Source organism: Elephantulus edwardii, unplaced genomic scaffold (genome assembly GCF_000299155.1).
Source record: "Elephantulus edwardii isolate Elephantulus edwardi_28Jun2011 unplaced genomic scaffold, EleEdw1.0 scaffold00036, whole genome shotgun sequence".
NCBI lineage: Eukaryota > Metazoa > Chordata > Mammalia > Macroscelidea > Macroscelididae > Elephantulus > Elephantulus edwardii.
This window is the reverse complement of record NW_006399786.1, coordinates 20,663,957-20,677,591: the sequence shown is the minus strand read 5'-3', so window position 1 is coordinate 20,677,591 and position 13,635 is coordinate 20,663,957. Positions and strand designations below refer to the sequence as shown.

Sequence of the window (13,635 nt, the reverse complement as noted above, 5' to 3'; positions counted from 1 at the left end):
ATATTTTTATCTAGTTAAATACATATGAGGACAATAAAAACATTATGGTTAAACAATTGTTTTTAACCCTCAAGTCTAGGCATGAATCTTATCTAATAGGAGGAAAAATTAAAATATTTAAGAGAGTAGGAAAGATATCATCACATTCGAAAATACCTTGACCCCCAATTAGAGTAAATAAAGATAAATTCACACGTAGATACAATGTACTATAACTACAGAAAACTGAAGGTGAACTATTAAGAAACACAATAGGATATGAGTTAAATATAAATAACTTGCAAAGAAAGAATAGATTTAAAATAATTTTTTCTTTGCAATAATTGATGTTTGAAAACAGTAGTATAGGAACTTCAAAGTACAAAGAGAAAAGTACTGAATAGCCAGATTGCTATGCTTGAATAAACTGGTATGCAAAGGAAAAAAAATTAAAATGGAAGGGTGGGAATTACAAAGAGAAATATTTTGAAGAGGAAATGTGTTTCACTTTGAAATAACCTAATCTTAGTAAAGTAGTGAAAGAAATGAGTATAATTTAGTAAGAGCATTACAGTTGGGAAAACTCCACATAATGGTGGAATTAGAATAAATGTGCACTGTGAATTTGGCAATAATGGTAAACAAAATGCAAGATACTTAAATTTGTTAAAGTTTGGGTGGTAAATGTGTATTTTTTTCCAAACTACTTAAAACATGCTGTTTTGATGGAATTGTTTTGATTTCTGATTCCAGCGTGAATTTTCAGGTTTTTAGACCAGTTGTCATAGAGATGATGCTTACTCATGGTGACCCTATGTGTGTTAGAATAAACCTGTGCTCCGCAGATCTTTTTCATGGAATATTTTTATTCCGAGGTACTTTGAGTGGGTTTCAACCTCCAGTGTTTTAGTTGACAGCTGGGCATCTCTAAAAAGAGAATTACCAAATCCACCAGATGCTCTGCCGGGGAAGGAGGGACAATCTCCTCCTGTACCAGTCAGATTTGATTTGACGGTACACGCACAGAAAAGTAATAAAATAAAAAAAAAGAGAGAGAATTACATGCAGAACATTCATGCTAGTGAAACACAGATTAGCCACATTGGTAAACAGTTACCTTCATGTTTACTGTACCATGGAGCTCTGGTGGCCTAGTTGGTAAGGAGTTGTGTTGCCAACTCAAATGTAAATGGTTCAAATTCATCAGCTACTCTGCAGACAAAAATGGGCTGTCTCCTCTCATGCTATTTCCTTCTTCTGAAAACTCACTGAAGGGTCAGCTCTGAGTTGGTTCTAACACGATGGCACATAACAAAGACATGTTTATTTAGCATTTTGTGCTACTTTGTCTGTTATTATAGAGAAGAGATTATGCAAATAAAAACTTCTTTGTCTTAAATCCTCCTTTCTGTTTCAGCAATTCCTCAATTTCTCTTTAGGAACAAAGTTTAGTGACTCTTTACGTTTATAGTAAATATGTAGGGAGTGCTGGCTACATAGTCTATAGCAAGTTGTGCTGTGAACTTCAAGGTCTCTAGTGGTTCGAATTCACCAGCATTTCTGAGGGAGAAATACATACTGTCTCCTCCCATAAAGTTTTACAATCTCAGGGTAAATCTGATGTGGGGTTGTTATGACTCAAACCTCAATTCACTAGAAAGCTAGAGAGTCAACACTTCGTAAAATGGGGATAGCCCTTTTGATAATGCTAATGTCTGATGGCTCTTGTTTTGTTTACCAAATGTTCTATTTTGTGTGCAGTTTGCCATCTCAAGGCATTGTTAAAAGAGCAAAGTACTTGACATAAATACATCTGCAACATGAAATGACTTTATAGTTGTTGTCAGGTGCCATTAGATCAGTTACCACACATCCTCCTCCTATGAATAACGATTGAAAACTGAGCCAAATCCTACATTGTCCTCTAGATCTCAGGTCATCGTTACAGTCTCCGCATCACTGAACTTCTACTTTTCTTCGCATGATGTCTTTTTTTTCAAGGATTAATCAAAGATAAAAGAACATTTCTTTTCGGTATTCACTCCTCAGTGGAAGTGAAATGATACCATGTCTATTTTGTGAATTAATATGATGAGGATTGAAAGGTAACAGAAGAAAAATTAATCTCTCAAATAGTAACCTTTGCCATAATTTGTCCAAATGCTTTTGTCTTTTTCTGTACACTCTAGTTTCTCCACCATAGTTTAGCTGTTGTTGTAAGGTGTCTTTGCAGTTGACTCTGACTCATAACAACCCTATGAATAATGGATCTGAACTTGCCCTATCCTCTCTGCCTTTCTCAACATCTCTGATGTACCTGAGACCATTGTTGCAGTTCCAGTGTCAGTCACCTTGTTGAGGTTCTTCCTTCCTTTTGATGACCCTCTACTTTTCCAAGCATGATATATTTTTCCAAGAACAGGCCCCAACATGCCCAAACTGTGATAGACAAAGTTCGGTCACTCCCTAGCAATTAGAGGGTTACCAAGAAGTCCAGTGCAATTGTTGTAGGTACCAGTGAGCTTTCATTATTAATTACTAATAATATAAGCCTTTGAAACAGTAGTGAAATCTGGTCTTTTTTAGTCACTGTCTGCTTGGAGATATATTTAACTAGTGACTTAGAGGTAAGCTAGTCTCATAAAATCCTTTCCAAACACTTGAGTGATCCTGTGCCCAAGATATGCATTTGATCATTTTCATTTCTTACAGTTACGTTCGTTGAACTTAACATTTCCCCAGATTCCTTTAAATTTGAGGAGTTTAGGGAGGGAACAGTTTGGAACATGAGCTCTCAACCTTGTGTTGAATGATGTAATGTAATTAAAACTACCCTCAAAAGAGATTAGACTGAATAGGTTTCACGACAAATGAGTAAAAATGCTGATCCACTTTATGAAAAGAAATGAAAATTTGTAACCTTAATTCCTTTTTTATGACAAGCTGCCAGTAATGAAACATAATATAAGACTGCACTTTAATAATTTTACTCATTACTTATAGAGCAAAATCTTACTTGGCAGTAAAAAGTTATTGCTATTTAGATACCACTGACATTCATTTATGAAACATCATTTCATCCAGTCAGCTGTGAAAATGGAGGTAGGTTTTAAAACCTTTGTGTAGTGGTTAGTCATTTTAATGCGTGTTTGGCATTAAGAGAATCAGAAGACATCTCATTTCTAATACTAAACAGTCATCAAGGTAAGATGTATTTATTGTTTAGTAGAATTGAAACAGTATGTAGTATTCCTTTTTACTTTATTCAGAATATAATAATGATAGGAAAAATGAATACTCATGCTGTGCAGTGATAAATTCTCCTTCTCTGGAAGTCAATGAATCCATACTCCCTTCAGAGAACTCTCTTTTTTGTTCTTAAACTTCTGAATAGAGTTTCAGGTACTCCCCAGTATCTATTATACTTTTTCATCTAAAGAATTTTGAATGATGCTCAACTTCAGTTAATTTGCAGATTAGAATTGACCCAACTGCAATGAGTTTGGTTGAGAGTCAAGTGACCTTTTTGTTAGTCATTGAAGACTATAATGAATGCACCAGCGAGACTCCGTAAGTGGATCCTAGAGCCAGTCATTGCCTTGTTTTTTGTTAAGTGCTTTCAAGTGGACTCCAATTTACAAAGACTCTGTGCCCTGGTGGCCTTGTGGCAAAAGCTGCACTGCAATCCCAAAGGCTTGTAGTTCAAGGCTACCAGCTGCTCCACGGGAGAAGGATGGTCAATCTCCTCCTGTGTGACTAAATGCCTCTGAAAACCCACTGGAGGATGAGCTGTGGGTTGGTTCTCACTCTGGTATACAACAGCAGGTACAACATATAAAAACCTTGCCCAATCCTGCCCAGTCCACATGATTTCTGCTGTCCTTAAAACCATTGTGGCAATCACTGTGCCAGCCAATCTACATGGTAGAGGGTCTAATGGTTTTTTTTGACTGCTGCTTACATGGATGTTGCTTGTGGATCAGAATTTCTGGTGTTATTACCATAGGTTGTCTGGCCAGAGAAGGCCCTAAAGATGCTAGCTCTTGTCCTAGGCCTACCGTGGTTAGCTACGAGAGTCAACTCTAATTAATGCAGAGTTATCTTACCTTAGAACAACAGATCTGAACCTTGCACCATCCTGCTCCATCCTCACCAACTCTGATATGTTCAGCTCCCTTGGTACAGTCACTCAGTCAAGCAATCCATCCCGTTGAGGGTCTTCCTCTCTTTCCCTGACATGCCATCCTTCTCAGTAAGATGTCTTTTTCCGAGGACTAGCCCCCTCCGACAACTGTTCAAAGCATATGAGACAAAGTGTTACTATCCTTGCATCTAAGGAGCCTCTTGTTGCCCTTCTTCCAAGACACATCTGTTGGGTTTACTGGGAATCACATTATATATTCAGTAATTTTATTCAACATCACAGATAAAAGGCATCGATTCTTCAATCATCTTTATTTATTGTCTAACTTTCACAGACATAGGAAGCAATTGAAAAATTGTGGTTTAAATCAGGTACACCTTAGTCTTTAAATTGACATCATTGCTCTTTAGCACTTTGGAGCAGTCCTTGACTTTCTCAATGCAACAAGTCTTTTGATTTTTTTGACTGCTAATGCCTTTGATCCAAGTAAAATTGTTGACAATTCAGTCTTCTCTTCATCTATCATGATGCTGCCTATTGGTTCATTTTTTTAAAATATTGAGAGCTATATTCTTCAATCATCTGCAGCAATTATTGGGCCTATTTGTTGTTCTGTGTGGTAGAGTCAGAAGTGACCTGTAGTCCCTGCAAAGGGTTTTCAGAGGCAGTTAATAGTACGGGAGGAGATTGCCTATTTTTCTCCTGCAGAGGAGCTGGTGGCCTTGAGCTGTGTGCCTTCATTCAGGATTGCAGTGCAGCTTCTTGCCACCAGGCCTCAAGGGCTCACATACATAGGGAAAGAGAAGAGATTGGTATGGAGAAGAATGACTTACGTTCACAGGCCTGTGAATCAATTTAGTTTATTTGTGGATGGGAATGGAAGGATGAGGGATTATTAAAAAATTAGGTCAATATACAGAATGCCTGATTCATTTCAGATTGATATTTCCTTCACCTGTTCCAACATAAGAATTATCTATCCATCCTTTCCCCATGCCCCCCCAGCCCCACCTCCCATAACTATCCCATTTATGTAACAGTGGTCTTATACAGAATCTGTCCTTTTGTGAACGAGATATTTTACTCAGCTATTTGTTCTCTACATGTTGGTTTCTCATGAGCACAATTAAGCGCCCTGGGATTCCCATTCTTCTCCGTGTTAGCCGTAACTTGTTATGATCCACACAGTCAAACACCTTTGTGTAGTCAATAAAGCACAAATAGACATTCTTCTGGTATTCTTTATTTTAAGCAGGACCAACCTGACATCAGCAATGATCTCCCTGCTGCCACAGGTTTTTCTAAATCCTGCTTGAACTTCTGACATTTCTCTATGTATGTACTGTTCTAGCTGTTTTTAAATTATCTTCATTGGTATTTTGCTTGTGTGTAATATTAATGATACTGCTTGATAGTTTCCACACGCTGTTGGATCATCTTTCTTGGGAATGGGAACAACTATGGATTTCTTCTAGTCAGTCCAGACACTTGTTCTCCAAATTTCCTAGTATAGACTGCTGAGTATATCCAGGCCTGCATCTGTTATTTGAAACATGTTAATCAGTATCCCACCAATTCCTGGGGCCTTATATTTTGGCAATTCCTTCAGTACAGCTTCAGCTTCCTCCTTCATTACCATTGGCTCTTGTTCATATGGCACCTTCTGAAATAGTTCAATGTCAGTCAGTTTTTGTTTTTTTTTATTCTGTCTATCTCTCCATCTTATCAAGAATTTGTCAAGACTTTCATTTTACTTGGATGCAAAGTCAACTGCCATGACAGCAACAGTCAAGAAATCAAAAGATGTGTTGCATTAGGAAAATATGCTGTCAAAGACCTCTTTAAAGTGCCCAAGAGAGATAATGTCAATTTAAAGACTACGTGACACCTGTCCCAAGACATAGTATCTTCATATGTTTGAATGGCTATAAAAGACAATGTATAAGGAAAACTGAAGAATAATTGATGCCTTTTAGTTATGGTGAAGAGTATTGAAAAATATATATCTACTCCACGGGAGAAGTATGGGCAATCTCTTCTTGTGCAATTAACTGCCTCTGAAAATCCACCACAGGGTCAGCTGTGGATCGAGGATGAGCAAAAGAGAAGGTCCTGGGCAAGACTGATTGACTTAGTGACTACAACAATGAGCTTGAGTATGGCACAGATCATGAGGATGGCAAAAGACAGAGCAATGTTCTGCTCTGTTGTTCACATATTTTTTTGTGCTGTTGATTGCCTTCCGGTCGAGCACGACTCATAGTTACCCTATGAACAAAAGGTCTGAAACCCCTCTATAACCATCGGCATTTATTATAGAGTTCATAGAGTTTCTTGAGGTAAGTTGTTTAGGAAGTGACTGTCACTCTCATATAATCTTATTTGCCTTGATGGCACCTTAACAACATGGGGCCTTGGAAGGACTCTTGGTGTTGGAGGGTATAACATGTTCGACTGTTAATTGAAAAGTTGGCGGTTTTAAATTCACCAGACACTGCACACATGAAAGATAGGTTTTTTCCTCTTTTAAAGATCGACAGCATCAGAAACCAGTGGAGGATCAGCAAGAGTTTATGTGGTTTCTAGGTTTACATGGGCCCTTTTAAACCCAATGGATCATTTCTACCTTGTCTTATAGGTTTACTGTTAGTTGGAATTGACTCAAAGGTGGTAGCTTTGGTTTTTTTGTAGGTCAGATATAATGTTTTTACTTCATCTTTCATTTTAAATGATCCTTGTGATTATATCAAGCCAACCTAAATAATCCAGGACAATCTCCCTATCTCGAGGTCCTTAAATGAATCATGTCAGCCAAATCTTTTGCCATATTTACCTAGCATGTTCACAGGTTTTGGAGATTATGACACGAATGTCTTTGAGTGGGGGCATTGTTCTGCCCACCATAGCACCTTTTTATGAGAAAACAGGAAACCGTCTTATTATCTTCTCTCCTCCTCTATTCATTGTGCTTCACATAATACTGAAATTTATGCCAAATATTTTAGTTCGAATATATATCAAAAGGAGGAAGTTCTGGTGGTCTAGTAGGAAGAAGTTCATCAGCTGCTTCATAAGAGAAAGATGGACAATCTCCTCTCAAGCACTTTACTGCCTCTGAAAATCAGCTGGAGAGTGAGAAGAGAGTTGGTTTTGACTCAGTGCCATATAACAAAACATTCAGATGAGTGTGGTCCATGAACAGATGCACTGCTAACTCAACAGTCATGCTCTTCTGGCTATTTGAATCCACACGTTGTTCCTTGAGAGGAAGGTGGGAAGTTCCATGGAAATCCATTGAAGGGTTGTCTGTGTGTTGGAAACTGCATGAACACAATGAGAGATGGAGAGAAATGTCTTCTTTCTTTATTAAATTGTGATTTTAGGGAAAGTATACAAAACAAATGGGTTTTTATGAATTTATTTTGGATAACTTGGTTTGTCAGCATTTTAAAATGGCAGTGATTGTAACCGAGGCATCTGTTGACTCATAAAGCAAATCTTTTCTATTTTGACATTTAAAGGATATAAAAGGTAGCAAACATGTGTATTTAAATTTGAAGCAGATAGAAACTTTTCCCTAAGATAGAAAAAGGATATAATCTTGTGTTTCTTCGCTTTTTTCCATGACGCAGTTCATTACAAACCATGAAAAATTAGTCTCTTGTATGGCATTTTATAATTTAGAGGTTTTTTTTTAAATAGATTTACATACTTTTGACATATCTAGTAATAAACTGACTCTTCTTCCTCTGACTTGAGGAAAAAGGTCATATGTTCCAGTGTTGTTAGCTGTCAATAATGACCAAAGCAGCCATTATCTTTGATAGAATCATGAGGTTTTGTTAATTGAGGTTTATGAAGACAGGATCCCTATGGAAAGGATTGTCAGTGTTCCTCGGCTCTATGCTTATCATTTCAAATGAACTTTTCTGTCACACCAGTAGAAACAATAGTGATGTCATACCTGGAAATAATAATTTAATTGAACACCTAGAAGTAAGTTATTAAATAATTGATGGTTCTCAAGTAAATATCACAGAGGATAATGACTCTATGTGGAAAGTTGTGTCATCAAGGAATTTTTTTGAGTCAATTATTTTTTTCTCCATAAAATTTCTAGGAAGTAAATCAAAGCACCAAGAAATCTGTCAGAGGTGGAGGTTAATAAATTGGAAAAAAATTACCTGCAAAACTTGGTAATCCATATAAAACTGATAATGACCTTTGGTAAAATAAACTCCTCTACAGCTAAACAAAAACATTTATTTTTGCTAACTCAACAATAATATACCCCCAAGAAGGGGAAAGAGGGACACAGACTCTTTGCATTCCTGCTTGCAGCAGGAGCCAACCCAAACTCTGTTTATGCAATGTCTTAATGACACAAGGGAAATGGCTAAAACCACAGTGGAAATAGAAAATGCCTTTAATATTTTCTATTACAAACTTTTCACCTTATGGAGAAACTGGCTAAAGCAAATCCAATAACTCTATGACCCCAGTTGCTTTTGCTTATGTTTTTCCTTGAGCTTCGTCTCACTTCACAATGCTACTCTTTGTCCTGGTTTCATAAGCAGGAGTTTACTGCACTGCCTTTAGTGTGGTTTCTTTCTGATAGCCCTTTAAATCAGCTGAGATAGGTTCCCGAAGCAGGCAGGCAGGGCTTGGTGGAGGACAATGCTGTTCATCACATGGAAAGGAAGATGATCACTGAATGTGATCTTTTGACATCTGTCACAATTTCAAAGCAAAATATCAACACTTAACCATTAGAATCTAGTTATATAATAATTAATAATAATAGTAATAATAATCATTCTCTCATGGAAGGTAGATTTCAAATACCATTCTAAATGTGACAATGGTAAGAGGAACACGGATTATTCTTAGCCCTGAACTACTGCACTTGTTGATATTCTGTGATTTAACTTTTTAGCATCTATTTTTCATACTGTATTGATACCCCAATAAATATATGCTATTTAATTTCTCCCTTCATAAAATATCCTTCTACTGTCTCTCTAGGCAGCCACACCCTAGTTGTTCTTCCAACCCAGCTGACCTCTTATATTGTAAATTATTGCATAACATGCAGCCCATAAAGATGTTGCCCTTTTATACACTCAAATGAAAAAAAATCATTGAATTGACTCCTAGGTTCCTAGTTATTTTAAAGTTTATTTTTTGTCTTTCTAGCTAGATGCTAAAGAGAATCTTAGAAAAAAAGGAGTTTTTACTATATGTTGGTGTCTCTGTACTTTATCTAGTATGCTGTTGGGTATAAGTATTTCTAATTGGTCAGGACTCTGGCTTCAAGCTAAAGAAACTCTACTATATACTAACTCAATGAAAATTATTCTGCTATTTTATGCACATAAAGGACCCAGTGACAGACTTGAATGAATACTTAGTCATGACTAAATTCAGGTGTCCAAGAATCTCATCAAGGGCTTATTTTCTGGGGTCGTTGGCTCCATTTCCCTTTGTTTTGGCTCATTTTCAGTCAGGGGTTCTTTATATTGTGTCTTCCTACAATGAAAAGACAGTTTCCTTCTTTCAGTTTATCCAGAATAAATCCTGGGATTTTGCTCTACTAATATATTTGAGTTGTGTTATATAATTACTTTCTGCACAATTTTGTAGTGCATTTGCTATGTATGAGCCAGTGTATATGCATTCTTACAAATGAAAGTAGAAGAATCAATGTCTTTGAGTTGTGGTGCTGGAGAAGAGTATTTGAACATACTATGGACTGCCAAGAGAACAAACAGGTCTGCTCTGGAGAAGGTGAAAGCAAGCTGCTCATTGGAGGCAAGGGTTTTAAAGCTCTGTCTTATATACTTTGGCATGTTGCCAGGAGGGATTATTTCTTGGAGAAGGACATCATAATTGAAAAGGTGGAGGGACAATGCAGGAGAAAATGATGCTGGATGAGATTGATTGACACTAACTGGGGCTCTGGAGGATGGCGTGTTGCTGATGGTGAGATTGCCTCAGGACTATGAGTTGCAGGGGACTTGATGACACAACAACAACATCGTTTATATAATGGTTTATTCCATGTAGCATAGTTGTCTGGGTTTTGCCAAATGTCTAAAGTTATGTTGTTAAGTTCCTTCAAGTCAGAATCAGCTCATAGCTGACCCTTCAGGGGGTATCTACTGTTCAACTAGCATACAGACAGTTTTACTGTTCTTAAAATGCCCTTTGCTCCATTTATTCATACAATCTGCCTCCATCTAAGTCACTTGTAACAGTCAACCTGAACCCTGCCCTATCCTGTGCCATCCTCACCGTCTCAGAAAAATTGAAGTCCATTGCTGAAGTCACTGTGTTGATCCGTCTCACTGGGAATATTCCTCTCCTTTGATGACTGCTACATATTTTCAAGACTGATGTCCCTCTTTAGTGAATAGCCTCACCAAAGTATGAAAGATGATGCTTCTTCATCTTTACCTCCAAAGGTTGTAGTTTTTTATTTTCTGCAGCAAATGCTTCAAGTCCTTCTCACTTTCAGCAAGTAAAGTTGTGTCATCTGCATAGAGGTTCTTGATGAGTCTTCCTCTGATCCTGATGCCACATTCTTCCTCCAAGAGTCTGGTTTGTCCAATTATTTGTCTGAGACTGATGGCACAGATTTCAGTATCAGAGCACCGTGAAAGCTACACCAGTACGAAAGACTGACAAATGCTGTGCTAATAGGTGCAAATAATACCCAGGTCTATACACATCTAAGATACAAAATAATTGGCAACACACAAATCATACCCCAATAACGAACTGACAGATAGGTTGTTTACCTCTAAAAATAAACTGTAAAGACATTCTGGCACACAAAGATCATGACACAGGACACTCCTTTCAATCCAAAGCTGCCCCACAGGATTTCCAGTTTGTAATATTTATAGGAGCAGATTGTCATGTACTTCTCCTATGAAGGCAGTGGGTGAGTGGGTTAGAACCACAAACATTTTGATTAGTAGTTGAACACTTAGCCATTGTGCCACAGAGCTTTAACATCAGTGTTAATGTTGTTTTTGTTGTGTACTGATGAGTTGGAACTGACCTATATTTCACCTTCTAGAAGGTTTTCAGAGGCAGTAAATCACACAGAAGGAGACTACCCATCTTTCCCCAGCAGAGAAGCTGGTGGATTTGAACCACATGCCTCTGTGTTGGCAGTGCAACTCCTTACTACTAAGCCACCAGGTCTTTGTATTGAGCTAGTCTTAACTTTCTTTATTAACATTTAAAGTTACATTATAGGACAGTATAATCATTGCAATTTGAAATTGTGGTCAATGTGCCTTACTCAGTTCATTAAATTTGGGTTGTTTAGTGAGTCAAGCAATAGAACTGTGTATCTTTTAGAAATCAATGTTCTGACATCTCTGGGAAAAGCTAATATTTCTTTGATGCAGAATATAGATCCAGTACTGCCCTGCTAATTTTATTTTAAATCTTTGCTTTTTAGAACTGTAAAATGAGCAGAGACGTTCAGTGGATACCTCTTCGAAAGTCAGTTTGCTCATATAAATGCTTTCACCAGCGTGGCCCTGACGTCTTTGGGATTGCTCAGGTGCAGAGCAGGTAGGAAGGTCATTTCCAGCCTCACCTGCTATGTCCCGTCCACTCTGAGGTCATTGTTAGATCAGGTCCCACCATGCTACCGTGCTATCTGCTTTCTTTGTAAACAAATTCAGCAAAAGATGAAATAAAACAATGTTATTTATTGTAAGGATATAAATTTGAGCACTGAGATTTAATTATATATTGTTTAGGTTGTAGATATGTACTGTCTCACTCCTTCTCTCACTTGGACTTTAAAAGAAAAATATGGACAAAAGGGAGATAATGTGGCAAATGAGTATTAATTTTTCCTTCTCATTTAATGAACATTACCTGCCCATTGTAGATTTTTATTATGACTGCAAATGGTTTGTACCATTCAGGCTTAAAAATGAGTAAAAGGCTGGAATTTTTTACTTGGATACTCCTAATAGCACCTTATTAGTACTTTCATAATATCTCTCCACTTCCTTAAGAAAGGAGAAATTGATTGATGCCTGGAAAGTTGTACTCACATGAGAATTTGGTCCATATTCCCTGAAGAACATCAGAAAACTGGAGAGAGAAGTAGAATCTCTGCGAGTTGGAATTACTTTGACGACACTGGGCTTGGCGTTTAGTTTTTAGTCATGAAGATGGGTGGTTTTTGGAAGTGCGCTTGTGTTGAACAGCATGCACACCACTACAGAACTTGTTAGACATGCCAAAGAAATATTAGCTTTTCTCAGAGACTTCAGAACATTGATTTATAAAAGATACATAGTTCCACTGCTTGATTCACTAAACAACACAAACTTGATGAACTGAGTAAGGCACATTGACCACAATTTCAAATGACAATGATTACACTGTCTCATAATCTAACTTTAAATATTAACCCCAAACCAAGTCCCCTGAATAAAAAACTCTCAGATGGTGGAGGAGGACAGCAAGGCCTCCCAGTGATTTTTATGAACACCCTTAGGAGAGAACCACCAAAGTAAACCCAACCCATTGATGTCTCATTCCAACTCATGACGAACCCTCATTGGGTGCTTGGAAAGGTGGAGGGTCAGTGCAAGAGTGGAAGACCCTCGGGGAGATGGATTGACACAGGGATTGTGACAATGGGATCTAATATGTCAGAGATGATAAGGATGGCACAGGATAGGTCAAGGTTCTTATCTGTTGTTCATAGGTCACAAAGAGTCATACTCAACATGACCATACACAACAACAACATCACATTTAATAGGAGCAGACTGCTTTATCCTTCTTTGGAAGAGTGACTAGTGGATGTCAACCCTTTGGTTACCAGCCCAAAACATAACTCACAATGTCGCCAGACTTCCCCTTGAGAATCAAAGCTAAGAAATAATTCCTAAGACTATGTTAAAGAAAGCAATTGTGAGTTCAGAAAAGCAAATAATTAGCCCTTTATATTTAATTCCATTAGAAAGATAATTATTCACATATGTACTTGATGTTCCTTCTGTTGGAAAACACAAGGGAGTTTGATCTCTTGTATAGTTTATATTACTACACTGCCGTCCCCAATGCCTTTAGGAGTTCATGTCAGGACATACTCCGTTATGCATCAGAGTTGCCTGTGGCATAGCTGGAAAGGGAAGTCAATGAAGCACGTCTGAGAGGCCCTCAACTCCAAGAAGACTAGGCACCAGCAATGAGGCCTCAAGGTACTCTCCAGGCATCATTAACCAAGAATGAAGTTTAAACAAAAATAAAAGTAAATACAAATGAAAGACACTGGAATGATTGAAAATGTATGACAAGAATATCCTGTATTGCAGTGAAAACTGCTCAGTATAATTTTTAATTAATAAAATAACTTTATACAACCTAAATCTTTAAAATTTTTTCCTGTTAAAAATTTTATATTGGTTTGCATACAAAATTGGTATACATTATGTTTCACACTTTGCTTCATTAACATTGTGTTTCAT

At 37.4% G+C, this 13,635-nt stretch overlaps 1 protein-coding gene across 1 annotated transcript in view; it reads left to right on the top strand.

Annotated features, from left to right (window-relative positions):
* Nucleotides 1-11,717, top strand: part of LRRC69 (leucine rich repeat containing 69) — a 109,244-nt gene extending 97,527 nt beyond the window's left edge. The window contains exon 8 of the mRNA XM_006884628.1: nt 11,598-11,717. Within this exon, the coding sequence (XP_006884690.1) occupies nt 11,598-11,717 (120 nt within the window). The remainder of the gene's footprint in view (nt 1-11,597) is intronic.
* Nucleotides 11,718-13,635: the final 1,918 nt, after the last annotated feature.